General features: G+C 49.4%; 1 protein-coding gene and 1 pseudogene across 1 annotated transcript in view; both read left to right on the plus strand.

Moving 5' to 3' along the window:
• The first annotated feature begins 498 nt into the window (after positions 1-498).
• Positions 499-853, plus strand: LOC102968845 (annotated as a pseudogene).
• Positions 854-11667: 10814 nt separating this feature from the next.
• SORCS3 (sortilin related VPS10 domain containing receptor 3) overlaps positions 11668-22888 on the plus strand; it is a 589476-nt gene continuing 578255 nt past the window's right edge. Inside the window, exon 1 of the mRNA XM_042960443.1 lies at positions 11668-12294. Coding sequence (XP_042816377.1) covers positions 11668-12294 — 627 coding nt within the window. The remainder of the gene's footprint in view (positions 12295-22888) is intronic.

Genomic DNA, 22888 nt, shown 5'->3' on the forward strand with positions numbered 1-22888 from the left:
ATAAAAGTGAACTTGTTTCATACTTTATACAAAAAATGAAATAAAAATGGATCATGGGGTAAGTGCAAAATGTAAACTAAAACACTTATAAAAAAAGATCTTCGAGATTCAGGGCTAGGCAAAAAGTGTTAATGACACCAAAAACACGATTCATTAAAAAAATTGATAAACTGGACTTCATCACAATTTAAAAATTCTGCTCTGTGGGCGATCCTGTTAAGAGGATGCAAAGACATGCTACAGACTGAGAAAAGATATTTTGAAACCATATAGTCAACAAGAACCAGTATCTAGAATACAGAAAGAACTCCTAAAACTCAGCAGAGAAACAAACCAACCCAATGAGAAAATGGATCTAAGACTTGAAGAGATATTTCACCTAACTGGACACACGGTTGGCAAATGTTCAGTTTCCAGTCATTCATACTCATAGTCTTTGGGACCCGGGTTGTTTGGTTTTGTGCACTATCTGATTGAAAGAGTGATGGTGTTGCTAGGATGAAACTCCTGAGACTTTTGATGAAATTGAGTCACAAAACCATAATCATTGAATTAAAAAAATGGAACATAGGTCCATGGAACAATCACAGGTGTAAATATCAGCATGAACATGCATCTTAAAACTGTCAAAATGACCTTGAAGAACAGGTACAGCTGAAAACAATGAGTATTCAAAGAAAAAATATTCAATATTTTATTCTGCCAGATGGCTTTCCTCTGGATACACTACTCATGGATGTTGAGCCAAGGGTGAAATCTAAGGGGAGATGTTGCCAGAAGAAGCTGAGGCCAAGGAAGAGGAAGAGGAAGAGGAAGTGGTCCAGGTAGAGGAAGAGGGGGCCTTAGGCAATAATGTCTCTCAGGATTACTATTTCAAAGTGATATGTGAATTGGGGCATTTTTGTATAGGTTTTGTTTGTTTATGTCAGTTTTTAATAAACATAAATGTAGGAAAAATAGAAAAAAAAAAGATGTTCAATGTCCTTAGCCATCAGGGAAGTGCAAATTAAAGCCACAATGATATTTTATTATGTATCTGCCAAATTGACTAAAATAAAAAATATTGATAACACTAAATACTGGAGGGGATTCAGAGAAATTGGATCATTCACACATTGCTGGTGGGAATGTAAAACAGTACAGCCACTTAAAAACAGTGTAGCAATTTGTTAAATAACGAAATATGCAACTACTATGGAACCAAGCAATGGCACTCCTAGGCATTTATCCCAGGAAGATAAAAACTTACATTCACAGAAAAACCTGTATGTGTATGGAAGTTTTATTCATTATAGTCCCAAACTGGAAACAATTCAAATGTCCTTCAATGGGTTAAACAGACAGTGGTACGTCCATTCTATGGAATATAACATAGCAATAAAAAAGAGTAACTGTTGATACAAGTTACAAGCTGGATGAATCTCCAGAGAATTAGGTTGAGTGAGAAAAGCCAATCCTGATGGGTTATATACTATATGATTCCACTTATAACATTCTTGAAAGGACAAAGTTACAGTAATGGAGAACAGATTAGTGATTGCCAGAGGTTAAGGAGAGGTTGGAGACAGGATGAAAGTGGGTGTGGCTATAAAAATGACAACATGAAGATCCTTGAGGTGATGGAAATGTCCCAAAACGTGACTGTTTCAATGTCAACATACTGTTGATATGGTATTGTAATTCTGTAAGATGTTACCTTTGCCGGGGGGTGAGGGGGCAGGGGGCACGTACTGGGTAAAGGGTACATGGGATGTCTTTGTGTTATTTCTTTACAATTTTTTTAAAATTTTTTTTGAGAAAGAGAGAGACAGAGCACAAGTGGAGAATGGGGGAAAGAGAGGAGAGGGAGACACAGAATCTGAAGCAGGTCCCAGACGCCAAGCTGTCAGCACAGACCCTGGTGTGGGGCTTGAACCACGAACAGTGAGATACCTGAGCTGAGGTCTGATGCTTAACCGACTGAGCCACCTAGGCTCCCTTAAAAAATTTTTTTTAATGTTTATTTATTTTTGAGAGACAGAACACAAGCAGGGAATGGGCAGAGAGAGAGAGGGGGACAGAGGATCTGAAGAGGGCTCTGTGCTGACAGCAGAGAGCCCAATGCAGTGGTCCAACTCATGAACCATGAGATCATGGCCTGAGCCAAAGTCAGACACTTAGCTGACTGAGCCACCCAGGCGCCCCATCTTTGTGTTATTTGTTACAACTGCATGTGAATCTACAATTACCTCAAAATTAAAAGTTTAATAAAAAATAGTTATGAACCCTTTGCTGCTAAGGTTTATAGTACTTTGGAGGAGTCGTTAATTAAATCTCTATATAAACACATAAAAATTCAACTGTAATAATGCTTTGAGGAAAAGATATTTAGCCTCAGGAGAACATGTAATAGGTAGGGTGTGACCATATAATTTATTGCTCAAACTGGGACACTTTGAGAGTGAAAGAAGGTGCTATTATTAATTAGGCAGAAAAAGGAGTCCTAAATTGGGGCACTGGTCACCCTAATAATGGGGCAGGGGTCCTGAGGTCGGGGGAGGCTCCCATAGGGAAATGAAGCTAGACCCAAGATCTGAAGAAAGATTGAGAATGAATCAGGCAGGTAGGGAGGGGAAAGGCAACACAGGCAAAAACCCCACAGCAGGAGAGAGCCTGTCCTTGAGGGAGCAGGAGCACCCAGCGTGCTCCTAGGAGCTCTGGGAAATCCCTGCATGGTTTTTGGTGGGAGAAGCCTCATCTGGGCTCTGGTTCCTGTGACCTGAGTAGCACTCTCCCTTCCTTCTGCCTTCCTGATGCTGAACTTGGGTGTAAACCACATGTTTGTTTTCAGGCTACATTTAGTTCCTTGCTTTGCTCTTCTTTGCTATGCTTGAACAATTTCCCAAGAACTTCCAGCTCTCTTAGGTCCCCTGTGATGCTCCTGATTCTGAGTGTGGATGGGTGAAAGAGTCATGGTCCAAGTGCGGGGGTGGGAGGGCCACAGAGCATCCATGATACATCTTCTCCTCTGGCTGTAGCTAAATGGCCTCTGGCTCTTCTTGGGGGTGTCCATCTTGTCCTCAGTGGGATGCTTCTTCGGAGCTTCAACTCTGTCTTTACTTGGCTGTTCTTACCCATCTAGAAGCTAATCCTTGCCCCTCTTTCTCCACCCAGGCTCCTCATTCTTGCTTGTCTTGTATCCAAACTTGGACTCAGGAAATCTGCACCCCCTCCCCCTCCACCAAGTTCTCTGAGCACCAGGGACTCCATCTATAAATACAGATACTGACCTGGCCTGCCGACCTCTCAGGACTCTGGGAAGATTAAATGCACTTCTGCTTCCCCATCTGTAAAATGGAGATATCAGCAGTTCCTATCTCAAAATTGTGTTGTTGTTTTTTTTTTTTTTTTTTTGTTCTTGATTTTTGGGATCCAATGACATAATCTCTGAATAGCGCCTGGCGTATAAGCACTGAATAAATCATTACTAGACCTCTTTACCTCTCCTCTCTTATCTCCCTCTACACCCACCTACCCCCTGCCACCAAATGTGCTCCATCTGCTCCATGATGCCTGGATTTCCTTCATGAGAAGTCAAAGCTTTTATTCCCCAAGGTGAAAGTGCAGAATTAAAGAGTAAATCATCTCGAGGCAATGGCCTTGTTGGTTGACCTCAATGCTATGGCTCTGAACAATTATGAAATACTCGTTTCCCTTGCTTCTGAGATACCACTATCTACGGGTTCCCCTTCTACTGCTCAAGTTGCCTCTTCCCAGGCTCATCAGTGTGTCCTCCTGGCCCATCCTCTTACCAACATTAAGGGTTTCAACTGGATGCTTTCATTTCCCACGTTGTCTTGAAGAGACCACCTTATCTCTAGGAACATAGCATTGCTGTTAGAGTCGTCAGGGAGAAGAGTAAAACAAAAACCTGTTTCCTCCAATCTTCTTTCCCATTGCACCCACCTCATTAGGTCGATGCTTTTGTTTTTGGAGACATGAGTAGGGGGCAGATGTTGACAATGTTGGTGATGGCTTTCAGCAGCTTAACGAGTGTGTTCTTTTCCTGGAGGTTGTTATGTTTCTGTTGTTGACTTGTCTTCTTCAGCCTGAACTTGCTACTTGAACACAGGCCTGGAATTCATTGACCATAATTTTCTCTTCCTTTCTAGGGGTGTCATTTAAAGATAAGAATGTCAACAACTAAATCAGCAACCTCTACTCAATTGCTAGGCATGTTGCAGGAACCATGTGCCTGATCAGCTACCAGCGTCAGTCCTCATGGTGTGTCCTTGTGTGGGGAGACAGGTGGCACTGCAGAAAGAACACTGGCTTTAGAGCCAAGGAGACCTGAATGTAAATATTGCCTAAGGCCTGTTGTGTGATCTAGAGGAAGATGCTATAAACCGCTGTGTAAGGACTTAGCTCTAATGTCATACAGATCTGGATTCAAACCCCGAATTCTGTCACTCACAAGCTGTGCAACCCAACCTCTCTGAATCAAGATTTCCTCAGCTATAAAATGGGCCAAAGTGCTGACCTCCACGGGACCATTAAGAAGAGTAAGAACCTTTACAGCCAAATTTACCTTTAGCAATTTATCTGTGCTACACTTCATTCAACTGCTTTTATGTGCATTAATTATTTAATCTTTACTATGACTCTGTATGGTACTTTCGCCATCCCCATTTACAGATGAGGAATGGAAGCACAGAGAAGTTAAGAATTTGTCCAAGGTCACACAGCTGGGGTTGGTATGGTAGGCATTTGGATACAGGTAATTTAGCTCCAATGTTTGGGTTCATAATCGCTCTGCTAGAACGATGATGGATCATTACCACACATCGGGTCCCAAGTTAGTGCTTGGGGTGTGTGAACACTCATTAATGCCAATGGAATCGCTTTTATCATCACTGCTTCACCACATACATTTTCGTTTCTCAGTCTACCGATTGGAACCAAGGAAACCTACTCTGGCAGAAATAAGTAAAGCAGTGGCATAGAAGACACAGAGTGGGACTTAAAGCCCTTATTAAATGTCAGTGTTCATGCTGTTCTTTTCTGCTCCTTCTTTCTTCTTCCGCTTTTCTTCATCATAACATCTTTGGTGACTTTATGACCAAGCTTCTCCTTCTTTTTGTTTTGTTTTGCTTTTATTTTTAACAATGGCCAAGCTTTGTAATGTCACTACGTGCAACTATGCTGGGCAGATGGTCACCTGTGATAGGGAAGAGCATCAAATCGTAGAGATTTTGCCTCTTTAGAAAGTATATGGGGCGCCTGGGTGGCTCAGTCGGTTAAGCGGCCGACTTCAGCTCAGGTCATGATCTCACGGTCCATGAGTTCGAGCCCCGCATCGGGCTCTGTGCTGACAGCTCGGAGCCTGGAGCCTGTTTCAGATTCTGTGTCTCCCTCTCTCTGACCCTCCCCCATTCATGCTCTGTCTCTCTCTGTCTCAAAAATAAATAAACGTTAAAAAAAATTATAAAAAAAAAGTATACATATGCGAAAAAGAACAGAGGACTAGAAGTTGCAGCAGAAGTGTTATTATTTAAACTCATCTGTTTCACTCGTGATTGCACAGTTATCGAGGCTCAGTGCTATGTCACAGATGGGGCCAGGTGCTGAGGTTATAGCGTGGAGCAAACCAGACGCTTCTTGCCTTCGTGGACACACAGTGGTAGGAAGTCCTGATTCCAGTGGTCTTCTGACTACTTTCATCTGCATTTCATGGTTTGTTTTATAATCATTTACCTCTGTAGAAATTCAGAGAGTTACAATGTGAACTGCTGTTTTGATGTTAATCGATTAATTAATTTCCTATTTAGTTCCAAAAAGGATGTGAAGTGGCTTATCAACACCGCACAGCTATTGTAAGACTGAAGAGTATCAAACAACAAAAACAAACAGTATTTAGTAAAAGGGGAGCAGAGGATAAAGATCTTGTTCTGAAGACAGTTGGAGCAAGTGAACCTGGTACTCAGCTTGACTGTCGAGACAAGAGGAAGACAAAGTGAGAAGACAAAGCCACTTTAAGAACGCCTTTAAAAAAGGATGTCAGTTTCACAGGAGAAAGCCACTTTTTCCGGCTCTAAGTTTTATGAGGAATATGTCTTTAGATCCTCATATGAGGAGTGCTGAACATGTTATAAAATATGAGAAACAGGCTTAATTGGAATGCTTCTCCATATGTGCTGGCCATGGGTGTTGATGGCAAGATCTATTAAAATATTAAGGGTTTGGGGTGGGGAGAGAAAGAAAGGGGGGGATAGAGAGGATATGAATAAGAATGCATTTTTGATGTCAGGAAGAATAGTGTCCCAAAGTGTTATTTCACCGTGATGATTAAAAAAATAAAACATGAGGGGCGCCTTGGTGGCTCAGTTGGTTGGGCGTCTGACTTCGCCTTGGGTCATGATCTCACGGTTTGTGAGTTGGAGCCCTGGTCAGGCTCAGTGCTGACAGCTCAGAGCCTGGAACCTGCTTCAGATTCTGTGTTTCCCCCTCTCTCTGCCCCTCCCATGCTCACGTTCTGTCTCTCTCTGTCTCTCAATAATAAATAAACATTAAAATTTTTTTTTAAAAAACGTGAAAGAAGTCATATTAGGGTGGCAGTCGTGTAATCTCATGGATAATTTACAGCATACAGTGTGCTTTTTCCATTGTTTGCAACAGGGACAGAAGCCTGGAGGGAAAATGCATTCTCAGTAGGGCCTTCTTTGCTCTCCCCATTGTACCTGGGTGAAGGCTAGTCCTGGCTCCCAACATGACTTTTCCAGCTGAACTGAGCATTATGCCAGCAAGGGAGATTGGAGTCCATCTAACCCTCACCTGTCTTTCCAATTCCAAATAGATGTTGGACAGCTCCCGTCTTACAGCAGGAAGACAAAACTTTGGAGATGGTGATGATGAAGATGGTAGTGGTGACGATAATGGGTAGTGTCAGGTGGAATGCTATAGTGGGGGCAGACTTCACGGGAGAACTGGCACTGAGAGCAGACCCTGATGGAAATGTGGCAGAGGGCAGATGAAGACTTAAGGAATTTGGTAAGAAAGTTCAAGGAGGCAAGGCAGTACATGGAGCCTTCATACTATTTTGAGAAGTTTGGACTTTATGGACAATGGTTGGCGATGCAGAGTTTTGAGGAGGGCGTTCCATGACTAATCTCCCTTATGTTTTAAAAGGCAACCATGAAACTGTGCTGTCTAAAACTGTAGCCACCAGCCACATGTGGTTATGAGCCTTGAAATGTAGTCAGTCTAAGTTGAGATGTAAGTGTAAAGTATACACTGGATCTTGAATACTTAGTGCAAAAATATGTAAAAATACCTCAATAATTTTTATTTAATGAGCTAAAATGAAGATATTTTGCATATGGTTAAGGAGGTATATTATTACAATTAATTTCATTAATTTCTTTTTGATTTTTCATGAGGCTACTAGAAAAATTTAAATTTATACTTTTATTGGACAGGCTGGTGTGGAGGCTGGGTTGGGGAAGGAAAGAACTGAAGACCAAGAGAAGATAGGAAGTTACAGCAAAACCCTAGACGACGGGGGGCGCCTGGGTAGCTCAGTCGGTTAAGCGTCCGACTTCAGCCCGGGTCACGATCTCGCGGTCCGTGAGTTCGAGCCCCGCGTCGGGCTCTGGGCTGATGGCTCAGAGCCTGGAGCCTGCTTCTGATTCTGTGTCTCCCTCTCTCTCTGCCCCTCCCCCATTCATGCTCTGTCTCTCTCTGTCTCAAAAATAAATAAAAACATTAAAAAAATTTTTTTGAAAAAAACCCTAGATGACGGAGGATGAGGGTCAGATCTAAGGCAGTGACTCTGGGAATAAACAGGAGACAACAGGTGAAAAAGGCTTTTAAAACAGGATTTGACAGGGCACCTGGGTGGCTCAGTTGGTTGAGCATCTAACTTCAGCTTGGGTCAGGAACTCCTGGTTAGTGGCTTAGTGGGTTCAAGTCCTGTGTGGGCCTGCATGCTGGTGGTGCAGAACCTGCTTGGGATTCTCTCTTTCTCCTTTCTCTCTCTGCCCCTCCTCCACTTGTGCTTTCTCTCTCTCTCTCTCAAAATTAACTTAACAGAATTTAAAAGAGGACTTGACAATGATTTTTCTGGATGTGGGGATGAGAAAGAGGGAGGAGACAGGGTTGCCTGTTAAGTATCTAGTCTGGGTGACAGAGAAGGAGGATGGTTTTTAGAACTTGATGCATACGGGTTTCAGTGTGGACCTCCACGTGTCTGGAGCAGTGGGGAACTCAGATGTGAAGCTCAAGAGAGATCAGAGTGGGCTTGTCGATTCAGGAGTCAACAAGCAAGAGGTGACAGCTGAGGCACAGAAATGGGTGAGAAGGTTGAGCTCACTCACACAGGGAGGGGGGAGTGAGCATGAAGCATAGAGAATGGGGTGTTGATGGAGGTTTAGGGCTCAGAATTTAATTTGTGGACAGGAGAAGAGAGGCTGATGAGCTTGACTGAGGCTGGTCAGGGAGGGCCCAGGAGACCCTGGTACCACATAGACCAAGGGAGATCTTTCCAGATGGAACACTACAAATGCAGCAAGTGGAAGGTGTTGACCAGGCTGTGTCAAGGAAGCCACCAGGAGGTGTTTGCTGGGAGTAAGCCTTTGATGAGTCACCTGAAGGCAAATGTCCGCTTGCAGAAAGTCCAGTAGAGAGTGGCGGGTGAGGAAGGGGACTACAGGTACAAGAGAGAACTCTGTGAAGAGGCTGAACTCTAGAAGGTTGGTGGGGACTCAGAGGCTGCAGAGGGAGAGTGGGCACAGGGCCGAGGACAAGAATTGTTAGGCAAAGGGTGAAGGAGGGAGAGCCTGAAGATAAAATGGGGGCCAATAACTGCTAGAGCAAGGCCAAGAGGATGAATCCGGGCAGGAGATGTGTGAAATTATCACATCTGCTAGAGCCTTTTATCCCCTTTTTTCCCCAAACACTTAATAGCCACATCTCCCAGAGTCCCCCTCGAGGATCCGACCTTTCCACGGGCTATGTTCAGGTCAGGTCAGATGGGAGTGGGAGCAGGGAGTTTCCAGCATTGCTCTTGCAGATAACTGCCCCCCCCCCATGGGGTACTGCACGTGAACTTTGGGGATTGGACAGCATACCTCCCCCTGTGGGTCTGGACTTGGGAGGCCTACCCCCAGCTCCCCCCCGCCCCGCTCCCGGGCTCTGTGAACGTCCACTCCGGGAGGCCAGCCTGAAAGCCAAGATCACTTCTACTCTGGCAAAAAGCACCTCTGCCCACAGCCCAAGCAGAAGAGAGGCCTCGCATCCTTCCTGCACCCCGAGCTTGGCTCGGGCTGCAGCGCCTGGCTTTCCCCGGCAGGGGCGCTGGGAACCTGCGAATGGCCGGCTCGCGTCCAGCGCCCGATCCCGCGCCCACCTCAGCCTTCCGCGCTGCAACTTTTTTGGGGCGTTCCGCTGCCAACGGTCTTTGGAAACCCCTAGAGTCCAAGACACGCCTCATCCTGGGCTGGACGTTGTCATCGACTTGGCTCTCCAGCTCAGTCTCCTGGGTTTCCAATTTCCAGTTTAGCTCCGGTCGGAAAAGCCTGTTCGCCAGGGTGGGGGCTCCCGGAAACCGCCGGTTGCCGCCCTCTGTGACCGGCTGATTCCCAGGCCACCTCTGCCTCCTCCATCCCTCTTGGCCCTTAGCTGGCGCTTTCGCCTCTTCTTTTCTCTGGCCTTTCCTTTCGCACCGTTATCTCGCCTTTCCTCCTCCATCTCATTTCTCCTCTCTTCTCCCTTTCCCCTTTCTCTCTTCCCCTCCATTCCCTTCTTGTCCCTTCGCCCCACATTTCTCCTCTTCCCTCTTCCGGCGTTTCCCTCCCTCTGGCTATGCTTTAAACATCACCCACAAAGGAACTCTTCCTCTAATCCCGAGGAGGAGGGGAAGGGCCTGGAGGCGGCCACGCTCTCCAAGTCCCCTCCCTTCATCCTATTCCTTTCTTAACAACCCCTCCTCCAGTTCTGCGCTTCTCGCCTTTCCAACCCCTAGAAATCACGGGGAGCTTCGCGGAGGCGATGGGCTGCACTACGTGCCCGGGCCTGTAAACCACATCTCCTCCTCGTTCAAGTTTAGCTTCCCGCTCTCCGAAGTCTCCCTTTTCCTAGGGGGCTCCAAGGGCCCTAGCCCGGACTGCGTCCCACGCGCTCAGGCTGCTCTTCTGCAGCGGGGTCCAGGGGGGCCTGGTAGGCCGGCGCTGGGCTAGGCCGAGGGCCCTCTCACTGGCAGCCTACACTTCGAAGGAACAACTGAGCCGGTTCAGAAACGAATCTAGGAAGAGTGAGCGACCTCAATCCCAGGCTAGAAGATGGGGGCTGGATCCCCCCGTGGGAGCGAACGGTCTCCACTGTCTTTCCTCAGCTCCGACCAGGGGTCCCGAGAAAGAGAACCGTGGAGGGGGGAGAGCCGGAAAACACCTGACCCCGCCGCCGGCTCCTCCTGGATCTCTCCCCTCGCCTTCCAGGAGGCTTAATGAATCACCAGGTTCCGTCCGCCGGCTGTGGGGGGAGCATGGGTGCGCGGGGCGCCAGGAGGAGGGGGCTGTCCAGGGCGGCCTGCCTCACTCTCAATATTGCCTTTCTGAAGACTCGCAGGCTCAGGAAATGCAAGCATAGCCCGCGCGTGATCCGAGAGCGCCCACGGTCCGAGCGGACCCCTCCCCGCCCCACACCCCACGGCTCACACTGACACGCACACAAATGCGTGCAAACGCGCACGCACGGAGGCGCGCGCCCCCGCACACCGAGCCAGCCCTGGGCTCCGCCAGGTGCCCCCACCCCGCGGCGCCCGCCCGCTAGCCCGCCAGCCCCCGGCGCACCCCTCGCCTCACCCTCTCCCGCCTGCGCGCACGCACGCGCACGCACGCAGTCCCCGTGCCCCCGCACCGGGCGGAGGCGCAGGCCGCGAGGGGCGGGGGGCGGTGGGAGGGGCGGGCCCGGGAGCCGCGAGCGGAGTCCCGGGTCCATCCCGCGCTCTGCTTCCGCGCGCCGCCTCCGCACGCGAAGGCTCCGGTCTGCCCCTTGGCTTCCGAACCCGAACAGTTGGCGCTGAAAACACTTTACTCCTCCTCCTCTTCCTCCTCCTCCCCCTCCCTCGAGACCCCCCCCCCTACATCCTCCCTGCACGCCACCTCCCGCCCCCCACAACAGGCCCGAAGAGTAACCCCCTAAAGGCGGCCAGAAGCGACTGCGAACTCTTCGGCGGGAGCAGGTTGGAGGCTGGGTTTCGGAGAGACTCTGGATTGGGGTCCGTCGCCAGCCCCTCCTCCTGGATCCGGCTTGATTTTCATATTTTAAAAGAGGATTTTTCTCATTACCTTTGAACACCCCTTTTAACAAAATTTCTGGAGGAGCTCGGTGAGGAAGATTGTGAGGGATCTTATTTTAAGGGGGAAAAAGCACCGAGGGGGCATATATTAATTTTTCTTGGGTTTTGGAATCGCCCTTTCGAGAGAGCGAGCGGTCGAGAGCGAGGAGGGAAGAGTGGAGAGGACCCGCGAGGCGCGCCAGCCCGAGCCACCTCCTTCCCGGCCGCCCCCTCCCCACTCCCCCCGACACACACTCGCTCGCTGGCTCGCCGGCGCGCGCACACCCCCCGCGCCGGACCCGCACCTCGGCGGGCGCCACACTCTCGGCAGCCCGAGCCGCGGCAGCCGCAGCGGGATGGAGGCAGCGCGCACCGAGCGCCCCGCAGGCTGGCCCGGGGCGCCTCTCGCCCGGACGGGGCTCCTGCTCCTGTCGACGTGGGTCCTGGCCGGCGCCGAGATCACTTGGGGCGCGACGGGCGGTCCCGGGCGCCCCGAGGCCCCTGCGTCGCGGCCGCCGGCGTTGCTTCCTCTCTTCCCGCGGGCAGTGGCAAGCCAGTGGCCAGAGGAGCTGGCGACGGCGCGGAGAGGCGCCGCACTGGGGCGCCGGCCCGGCCCGGAGCCGCTGTCCCAGCCAGGCGGCGGCAGCGGCGGAAAGAAGCAGGGAGAAGGCGGGGGACCGTCGCCTGCAGGCGCGCGGTGGGGACAAGGCACCCCGGCTCCGGGCAAGCCTGCCGGCGCGAGGAGGAGTCGCCGGGCGCAGCCCCCCAGTACCCTGGAACGCGGGGACGCCCGGGCCTCTGCCTTGTCCGATGGTGCCAAAGGAAGCCGCCCTCCGGCCAAGGGTCTCCGGGAGGAGGTGAAGGCGCCGCGGGCCGGGGGGGCGGCGGCCGAGGAGCTCCGGCTGCCCAGCACCTCGTTCGCGCTGACCGGGGACTCGGCCCACAATCAAGCCATGGTGCACTGGTCCGGACACAACAGCAGCGTGAGTACCCGCTGGACCGCTGTCTCCTGACAGCAGGGCAGAAGGGGGGGGGGCGGGAACGAGGGACAGATAGTTGCTGGAGGGTCGAGGCAGAGGCGGGGGCGCCCTGGCTTGTAGAGAGAACAGGTTCATTCGGCTTCCCCCACGCCCCCAACAGGTTAGCGGAGTTTGTTGTAAGATGGTGTGTACGTTTGTTTGCTGGAGACCCTAGATTTGGGGCAGCCCGGAGGGAAGAGAGGGGGGAAAGAAGTGTCTTAAAGATGAGCAGGGGATGGATCTGTGGTCCCTTTCCCTGGTAAACGGCTTGGAGAGTCAGTTTTCCCGTCGGGCGCTTGAATTCGTGAGGACGCGGTTTGAATTGGCGAAGGACCCGCTGGGCAGACTGACGGATTCCCGCAACTGCCGAGCCTCCCCCCCTCCAGTCACGCGAAAGGGAACCCGGGAGCTGGAGGCCACTCAGACTCCCAGACCCCTGCCGGTCTTGGGGCCGCTGCTCTCCGCTCCAGGCGCACTTTCTCCCAGCCCCGGCGAGGGGGCTGCGCCGAGTCCACCCAAGCCCCGGCCTTCACGTCACAGAGTCCCCCTCCAAAACCCAGGCAGCTGCCTGGAAAGCTATAGGAGAGGCAGTAAAAAAGTTTAAAGCGTGCAGTGAAATTCAACACCCTTTCCGCACTCCTCACCCTTACGAATGCACAGGCACACCTAAGTCTCTGAGCAAAACACTCGCCTCGGCTGCTGCGTCCCGCATCACAATCGGCCCCCGGAGTGGAGTTGGGACCCGGTGCTTTCAGTGCACCTCTCCACCCCCTTCTCCCCGCTGCCAGGTTCCCCTGAGAGCAGCGGCACCGACAGGTGGCGCCCTTGAGTTTCCACTCCAGCGGCCCGGGTGCTGACGGCCCTGCGTTGGGCTTGGAGCTCCAGCGGCCCCGGGCAGCTGCTGCAGCCCACAGAGCGCGCTCGGAGGGGGTCCCGATCCCCGCCGCCCGCCCGGGCCCAGCGCCTTGCGGCCAAGCCAGGAAACGGAGGGGGACGAGCTCTCCGGTGGATGGGGGGCGGCTTCCCGCGATCTACCCCCCCTCCCCTCCTGTCCACGGCCCCCACTTTCAGCCAGTTTGGGAAAAATCCTTTCCGCTTCTCTGGCTCTCCGGATAAAATCAGAACCCGGCGTTGGGCAGAGTCTGGAGGGTGATGAATGTCTGTATAGGCAGCTTTGGGGAACTCATTTGATGGGAAAGCTCCTCCCCTCCCCTTCATGCCTCTCTTTACGGCTGGCATTCAAGACTTCCTGGGAAATTTTCGTCTTATTTTAAAGGGGCTCTAGGGTGTCACAGGGGTGAGAAGGAACAGGAAAGCGGGGAGTCCGCAGAGTGCAGCATGTCCACGCTGCCCAAAACAGGTTTCCTGGTTCTCCATGACACGCGCAGCCCAGCCTGGGTACGGATGCTGGGTTGGAAGGATTTGCGCGGTCCGACTCCCCAGCGGCGCGGTGTCTGGCTTCATCTGCCTCCGGGTGAAGACCCCCGTAGCTTCGGAGTGTGCAACTCTGGGCATAGGGGGTGGGCACAGCAGGCCTTGTCAGGGCTGGGTGATTGAAGTCTTGGAAATCTCCAGAGGGAGAGGGGGAGAGGGGGAGAGAGAGGTAATTCTCTGACAGCAGGGAGTGTGACTCTCAACTTCATTTTAGTTTGATAATGAGGAAGTGTGTGTGTGTGTGTGTGTGTGTGTGTGTGTGTTCGTTCATGTTCACACTCAGTGAGGAGGATGAACAGGATGTGTGGAAGTAAATGTATCTCTGGGAGAAGGAGGAGGTGCTGTCCTCACATTATCTATGACTATATTACTGCCACATTTGGACAGTATAAATTCACAATGCCTAAAGCGTTTCTTATGTCTCTGCTTTTACTTGAAGGATCGTTTTTTGTGTGTGTGTTGACTTATCCCCTGAAGATGGAATTTCAGAGAGTGACCACTTTTTTGCAAATGGTAGTTACATCTGCCTGTCTTCAATGCCGTTGTGCAGCAGAGGAAGTGAGGGGGCAAGTCTAGCCCTGTGCCCCCTGGGCAAATGGCTCATAGTTGAACCAGGGGCAGAAGCACCTGGGGAATGGACCAGTTGGCCTTGGAGCCCTTAGTGACAGCAATGAGATTCAGGCAGTCCACAAAGAGCCCACGGGATGCTTGTTGGTTGTGTTCTTGGCCAGTCCTAACTGTCCAAGAAAGGACGAGGCAACACACGTGGGTGCAGGGGCCCCATTCTGTCCTTTCTTTCTAGTGGAGAGGGGGGCTGCCTCTTTAGCTCCTGGGCTGGACCTGCCTCTTCTGACCATGCTGTGTAGGCAGTATTAGTGAGAAAGGCTTCACTGAGTATCAGATCTGTGCTGCTCTGAGGGAAGAGGGGAAGTATGTTACCATGGCCCTCTCTTTGAGAGACTCTAAGGAAACAACCCCTCTAAGAGAAACTGGGAAACTAGCTTCTGCAACATTACCAGGCTGGTTTCTTCAACTATCCCCCCCCCCCATTCCTGAAGTCAATAAAAGAAGATGCTCTACATAAAAGCCAGGGTGAGGGATGAGTGGGACGATGGAAGTTTCTGGAAGCTTCCCTCATCATCAGTTTCAAAGTGGAGGGAGATATCCTAGCACCAGGCTCTTTTGACGTGAAAAGAGAGTTCCATCTTGCCTCTGATAACCGAAGTATTAAACACATCCTTTTCTGGGAAGACCAGCAGTTTAAGTGTGAACTGGGGTTTCTGCTCTCCTTGCAAGTGCCTTTGGTGGACCTCATTACTTGATATGAATTCCCTTTTGGGGACGGTTTTCAGTCACCCCATGTAACTGAGATCAAACTCCAGTCTGACGCTTGGCAGGATGTCAGGCAGGCATAACTGGACGTGCTCCACTCCATTTGTCCAGGTGTGCCCAGGGACTCGGGGGCAGAGGAGATCCCTGTCCAGGGCTTGGGTCATGTGTCCACTTTGGTTCAAGGACTGTGCTCAGTTGGCTTGGGGGACAAAGGAGGAAGTGCCCAGCAGGCTTGAGCTAGAAGGTGTCAAGAAGGGCTGGAGTCTGGGTCTCCCTCTGACCCTTACTACCCTGCCAGGTGTTCCTAGCGAGAGGTGAGTGGACTTGGACTTGGAGCCTCTACACTGGAGGGACATTCCCACCCTATCTCCAGCAGTCTCCAGCTGGATTCCTGGTGATTAATGGCGAAGAGAGTGTGTCACAAACACCCGGAGGGACAAACCCGGAGGAACAAACACCCCACAGCTTGCAGGGAAACAGAAAAACACATCATTCTGCCCTTCTCCTTCAAATGCAGGAAGGTGCCTCCTGCTTGCTCACTGGATTGACAAAAGGCTCTGGAGACTGGAAGGTTGTAAAGGCAACAGTTCACTTCTCTGTGCCCCCTCCTCTTTGGAGTAACCCCGCATGGGGATCCCCCGTGCGTGTTGCCAAGGTGGGAACCTTGCATTCTCCCTTGGATGACCCCCATTCCTTTCCAGCTCACTGGCAGTGGCAGCGACTTGCAGCCTGCTGCCCCTGCAGCGTGTCTGGTTGAAATGACTTGTCAGATAGTTTTCAGTTAATGTGCCCAACACTGCACATTGGTGCAGAGGCAGGGGTGTCGAGAAGCAGGGGATGCTGGTAACTCCAGGTGCCTCCAGATAACCCATCCCTGAGCCTGCGAGGAGGTGGAACACACAGATGTTTTCCAGGCGGGATTTCATACCTTTAACTAATTCAGCTGGACTGTGTTCTAAAATATTTACTCCTAATGTGCAAAATAGTGACAGCTTTGATCAGATTAATTGTATTTCACTCACTGGAGCAGCTAATTGTGGCTCTCAAACAGATTTTTCAAATAGCTTTTGGCTGGATTGTCTTGCCTTCATCGTCCCTGCTCACGAACCTTGTGTCACAATATCTTAATGCATTTTGCCTTCTCAGAGGCTTAATAAAGAAGCCTGCCACAGAAGCTGTTCCTCAGGGGGTTGCCAAAAAGAATCTGTTTTTAATTAATATTACAAGGGGAGCCTCTCCTTTGAGCTGGAGCTGGGAAGTGCTGTGGGACATCACAGCCCTAATTGCTCCTGGTCATTGTCCGCCTGGGGTTGGGGGTGGGGTGGAGAGAGGAGGGGGCTGGACACAGGCTGTTTGTCTCTATTTGTCTGCTCTGCGTTTCCTCTGATGGCTGGGTTACAGGGTGTGATTTGCTTCTCAGATCCTGCAGTGATTTCCAAGGTGAGCAGAATTTGCAAACTCCTTAATTGGGAGGCCTGATTTAATGATTGCAGAAATGCAGTGGTTGGAACTTGCTTTGTAGTTGGCAAAGAAGTGCTGGGAAGTGGCTTCTCCAATTGTGTTGGATTTAAGAGAAGCAGCCGTGGGGGTGGGGGTGGGGGGGGGTAGTGGAGGGTTGTAGCTCCAGTGGCAAGAAGGCTCAGGGCAGAAGGGAGAACTGCTTTTTCCTTGGCCTGCGTAAATCTATTATTGTCACTGGGGAATTTTGGAACTGGATGATATGTGGGCTCTGATTTATCCCATAAGGAGCAGAGGGGGTGCGACAACCCCATACAGGCTGAGATAGGAAGATACCTCTGAAGGCTGGGTTTATCCAAGGGTAGGTGCACCTGAGGCCTGCTGGCTTGACTCACCTGTTGATTTCCTGCTTTCTTTGGCCTCTTGGCAGGCTTGAGACACTTTTCTTATAGAGGGAGAATGTCGAAGGATGATTTTTCAGAGTTTGGGAGGAAAGCGATCTAATGAAGTTGGAGGCAGAGAAGAGAGAGTGTAGTGTCAGCGGGCCACCTTGGGTAAGTGGAATGGACACTGGGGGATGGATGGACGTTGGTAACCATCCTTACCCCCAGGTATGGGGAGTGACCGAGAGAAGGGTCTGGATGGTGCTCTGGTTTTGCTGGCAGTGAGTGGAGATGGGAGAGCTCCGTCTCACATGCAGGAGGGACTCAGCCGTGTTTGACCAAGTGGGTGAAGGGTGACAGCCTCAAGTCTTATTGAGCGGAAGCTATGAAGGAATTAGAAGTCCTTGTCCTTTGGGATATCAGTGATTTCTTTCCCAGGTTTTTCAAACTTGACAGCGATGGTAACCAGGGGTATTTCATCTAGTATGTCTACGTCTGGCTCAAATGCCTTCACCTGCTTGCATTCAGATCCAGAGCCCTTTAACCTGGCATTTGGGGCCCTTCACTGCGTATGTCCTGGCTCTACTTTTCCACTTCTCTGTTCCCTGATGGATTCCTTCACTCTAGCCAAGGGAGCCCCTTCATTGCCCCAAGCCCCTTCTCGACTCTGAGCCTTTGCTCTTGAGGTCTTCTCCACTTATGGTACCCTTCTTCCTCTGTTGAAATGCACCTGTTATTTACAGCTCTGCTCAAGTTTCAAATCCTTGAAAGCATTTGTTTCCCTTTTTCCTAATTGTTTATAGAATGTCAAAGACTGCATCACACATTTGATCACGAGTTTAGTACTCATTTATTTTAATCTTGTATGGTTTTGTAAGTGTTTTCAAGGTAAGAGATGAAGGAGGAAATAATTACAACAGCACCTCCCCCACCCCTCAGCGTGAGTGTTGTTTTTCTTCTTGTGTTGTGTGGCATACAGTGCTTGTCACACAGCTCAGTACATACTTACTGAACTTACACCCAGAGCTGGAAAGGCGCCTTAGCTGTGTGGGGAGGACGGGCTGACGCTCTTAATAGCACTGAGTTAATATAGCTGCTTTATTACTTCATATGTGACTTTTAACACCAGATTTGGAGGCATCTCTACCCCACTTAGTAAGAAGATGGAGATAGGAGCTAGGCAACAACCTGACTTCTTCCTTTTGGACTTCAGAGATCAGGTGGACTCACAGAAGGTAGTCGACCGCTTGCTGTGTGTTTCCTGTGTGTGTGGCAGTGTTCTGGGCACCGTGGGATTGGTAAGGGTGAGATGAAGGGAGAGCCAAATAAGGATAAGACAGCATTTGCCTCAAGGTCCTTCCAACATGCTTTGGATATGAGACTGCTGTTCTGTAAAGTTAAATAACACATGACAGCAAGATAGAAGCCATGGGGATGATACGTGGTTAATCGTTAAGCAGTTGTTTCGGGCTGCAAGCTCAGGGGAGAGAGGGTCACTGTGAGAGATACTACGGCATTGAGACTCATAGGATGTCAAGGCAGGAAGGGCATGTGGCAACTGTTTTCATTGTATCGCTCAGCATAGAGATGAGGGATGTGAGGCTCAGACAGAAACGTGGCATCCTATGATCTGGACTCTCTCCTGTTCCTTTTCTCTGTGTAGCCGTCCCCTACTCATTCCCTTGGGTTTACAGACCATTTTGTGTCCAAGAGGATTATGCATTTTCACTCAGGGGAGGTAGGATGCTGCCCATTTTATAGGTAGGACAGACTGAGGCCTAGGATGAATATACACGAGGCTAACCAAAGAGGCTCCTCTGGTTCCTCCTCTGGTTCCCTGGCTGTGTTCTACATCCACCCTGCCCACCCAGTGAGTTATCTGCAAACGATAAATACCAACCTCCTCAATGTTGGACAATCTGTGTCTTACTAACCGTTGTTAATGGGGGCCTCTTGTGAATCACCTCATTATTCGAGTTAGTGAATCAGGCCTGGTTGCATCACCAGGAACATTTTGCTCATTTATTTTGATCAGTGTAGTTTGGGTTTAATTATTTATGGAAATGCTTTTCTTCATAGTACGCTAATAAATGTGTTGTAGTAAATTTGGAAAAAGTAATGGAGTCTAAGAACTTTAGGATTGCACAGACAGCTTTCTGCTATTAACTCCTTGCTGGGGAGCGGAGGAAAGCATCCCTAGTGGGTTGAGATGAGAGGGCCCTGGAGCACAGTGGGGCCAGCCATACAGGACGGTTGGCCAGTAAAACTGCCTGCTGCTAAGTAGGGGCCTGTCACTTGGCCCACACCGGGACCTAGTTTAGGGGAAAAACTGGAAATAGAGCCATATAGGGAAATCAAGGATCCTGTTAGGGTGTGGATTGTGGGATTGTTTGGTCTGGGTGTGAATTCATGCTTGTGGAGTGTATCCATCCTGAACATAGTCTTCAGAGATTATTGGGGACAGCCGTGTAGTAAATAGTTAGGAGCATGGGTTCTGGAACCGGGTGCCTGGCTTTAAATCGTGCCTCTGTCCTTAATAGCCTTGTGACCTTGGACAAGTTGTTATACTTTCTTCGCTATTTGTACATTTATTAGAAGAGAGTGGTAGAAATAGTACCGTTCACACTGGGCTGCTGTAAGGATTAATGACATAACGTACGTGGCCAAGTGCTTAAAAGAAGTGCTGGACCTGTGGCAAGCCCTGCGGATACCTTAGTTGCTTTAGTTGTTATTTTTATATTGGAAAGGGCTTTCCCTTCGCTTTCAGATGGAAACATTGAAGCAGAGGAAGGACGTACTTGCTCCAAGTTTTGCAGTGAGCTAATGGCAAAAGCTTTGGCCAGAACCCTCAGGGAGATGCTCCTGTCAGGCACCTCCTATCCTTGGCCAGATGAGCCTTTGCGATATCTCTCTTCTGTGTTGTGCTGAGATAGTGAAAAAGACAGGAGTGAATGACTGGGGACCTTGAAATTCCTACTCAGAATTTGTAATAGAAGCGGTTAGAATCAGGTAGTTAGAACCAGGTTAAAGATTACACTAATTAACAGCTTTTATGTGGGACATTTTTTTGGGGGGATTTCATTGAAGCCTTAAGGAAGGCATCCAGAAAGGTAGAGAATAGCTTCTCTTGGCTTGGGCACCCATAATTATGCTTCACAGCTAATCTCGGAAGACTTCTTGAAGGAAGTGAGTTAGTGGAATGTGTCATTCAGGGAAGTAGGAGAACAGTGGGCTGCTGGGGCTGGGCGGCAAGTGGAACCTGTAATGTAGTGCCGAAGACTTCTCTACATGGAAGCCATGGGATGGACATTGAGGTTCCAGCTGTGCTTCTCCTCTTGATCTCCCAGCTCTCTCTGCTTCGTGCCTAGTGTAAAATGGGAATATCCATGACTAGAACTATCTGCAGAATATCCGCAGCCTCTTTCCAAGAATTATCACCCTGGCCAAACCCACTATTAATTTTGTAGTGATTTATCCTCATCGAGATACAGGCTTGTATTCCCTTTTTGCTTGCACCCTCTGCACCAAGAGTGGAACCTGAGATCCCTACACAGACACTAGAGGGAGTGTTGCCCTGGGAAAGAAGTGAAAATAAATAGGATGAAATAATAAAAAAAAATGCTGCACAAGGAATCGTTCCAAAGGAGAGAAGAGGAGAAACAGCACCCTGCAGGTGAATTGTGTGTGGGGATGTTTGGTGACCCCTAGATGGATATTGATTGGCAGCAGGGCACTTCAGTCCTGGGGGGGTGGGGGGCAGGGAGGTTGATCAGCCTCTTCCTGCAGAAAAAGGAAATGGGTGTTTTGTTTAAATACATTACATCCGTTCTGCAGTCCATTCAACCCATTAATGACCCAGCTAAGACTCTAGAAGTAAAAATCCGCAGGAAGTGATACTTAGGCTTGGTTGCCCTATCTCTTCTGCATTTTCTCCCTTTGTGTCCCTTCACTTCCTGTGCATGGTGCATGGTCAGTAGAAGCTTACTGAGTTGAATGTAATAAACACTTTCTTAAATACTTAGAACTGCCTGGGTAAAGAATGAGAGTCTTGGGGCTGAGGGAAGGCCTCTTCTTGCTGCCCCTGGGCCTAGGCTCACCCCTGAACATCTCTGTTCCCTCTCACTGGTGCTGAGATCCCACATGCCTGATTCAGGGCTTTCCAAGTCTTTTTGGCATCTATGGTGAGGTATGCAGTTTCTCTTCCAGATGGTTAGAGTCAGGTTAAAGATTACACTGCTGCATCAGAAATGAACTTTTTCTTCTTAAAATCTGTTCTCAGTGGGAGATGGGGAACAATTACTGAATCGAACATTTTTTTTTCAGGGCTGGAAAAGTAGCTCAAGCTGCCATATCTGAATGTGATTACATGTAGTGGAGGAACTTGCTACAATAAGAGTTTCGAGACCATAAAACTGGAGTTGCAGAGAAATTTGTTTTCCAGGGTGGTGGTAGGTAGAGGAAGCTATTTTTAGAGGCAAAAGAGTTGCTCATATCACTGTGCTGCTGTCAGTGTTACTCATACTTGAAAGTGAAGTTTTGACTGGAAGGTTTCTCAAAACTCTGAAATGTCTATTGGGTTATGAGAAGATGCCCAAGCAGCAGCGACTTTGAACGGACGTCTGAGCCTCACTTTCACTGGCTGTAAAAGTGGGATAATAGTGAACCTCCAGGTTGTTGGTAATCTTAGAGACGGCGTGGGTCTAAAGTACGCTATAGTATAAAGGGTCTAGCATTGAAGGCTATCATGTTGGTTAAGAATGTTCTTATTATTCGCCTAGGCAGGAAATGGGGTAGGTTGAGTATCTGTCCATTTAGGCAGATCTGTTGGTTCTCTGCCCATATCCCCTTGGCACTTGTTGTTTCTCTGCATGCTGGCTTGACTTAGTGTGTTAGTCTGGGCTCTCTAGAGAAAGAGAAACAATAGGATATATATCTCCGATATATATCCAGTATGTGTGTGTGCATACACACACCCCTCACTGTAAATCTCTTTGTGTGTATATAAGTAAATATATATACATACATACATATATATATGTATAGGTATGTGTGTGTGTGCATGTGAATGTACGTGCGTGTATGTCTATATCTACGTATGTGTATGTATATGTACATATGTATGTGTGTCTATGTGTATATGTATGTGTATCTAAAGGAAGTGTGTATATGTGTATCTAAAGGAAGTTATTGTGAGGAATAGACAGACACTATGAATGGGGCTGAGAAGTCTTAAATCTGTAGTTGTGAAGCTGGAGACCCAGCTGTAGTTCCAGTCTAAGTCTGAGTCTGAGGGCAAGAGAAGACCAGTGTCCCAGCTTGAAGATAGTCAGGCAAAGAGAAAGAATTATTTCTCACTCAGCCTTTTTGTTCTAATCCGCCCTTCCTGGCTTGGATGAGGGCACTCACACTGGGAGGGCAATGTGCTTTACTCAGTCCACTGATTCAAATATTAATCTCATCCAGAAACATCCTCGCAGACATACACAGAGTAATGTTTGACCAAATATCTGGGTACCCTGTGGCCCAGTCAAATTGACACATAAAATTAACCATCACACCAAGCCAGGAATTTCCCTCCTACTCTTTTGAAAGCCTGTTCTGGGGCCTCCCATGGTCCATATTGGGTGTGGGGAGGGGGATGAAGTCACTGCCCCCACTTCTGAGAGGTCCTCCTTGGAGTTGGCACCTTCCAAAAGAAAGGATCCCACTCCAGGTTTATACTGAGTGGCAGGAACATGGTGCTGGGGTTTTGAGAAGGGGACACACGCCTCCAAATTAGTGTTCACTGTCATTTCTCAAGGCTAAGCAGCCCCACCTCACTTAGGACCTGTGGTTGTTCTTCATAATACATAAAACAGAGGCTCCCTAAAATTTTGACCTCTACCTGCTGGCAGATGATGTCCTACCTGGGAGTGGGTGCAATTCCTCTTTTTCTTAGACTTTGTCAGGAT

This window comes from Panthera tigris, chromosome D2 (assembly GCF_018350195.1).
Source record: "Panthera tigris isolate Pti1 chromosome D2, P.tigris_Pti1_mat1.1, whole genome shotgun sequence".
Classification (NCBI taxonomy): Eukaryota; Metazoa; Chordata; class Mammalia; order Carnivora; family Felidae; genus Panthera; species Panthera tigris.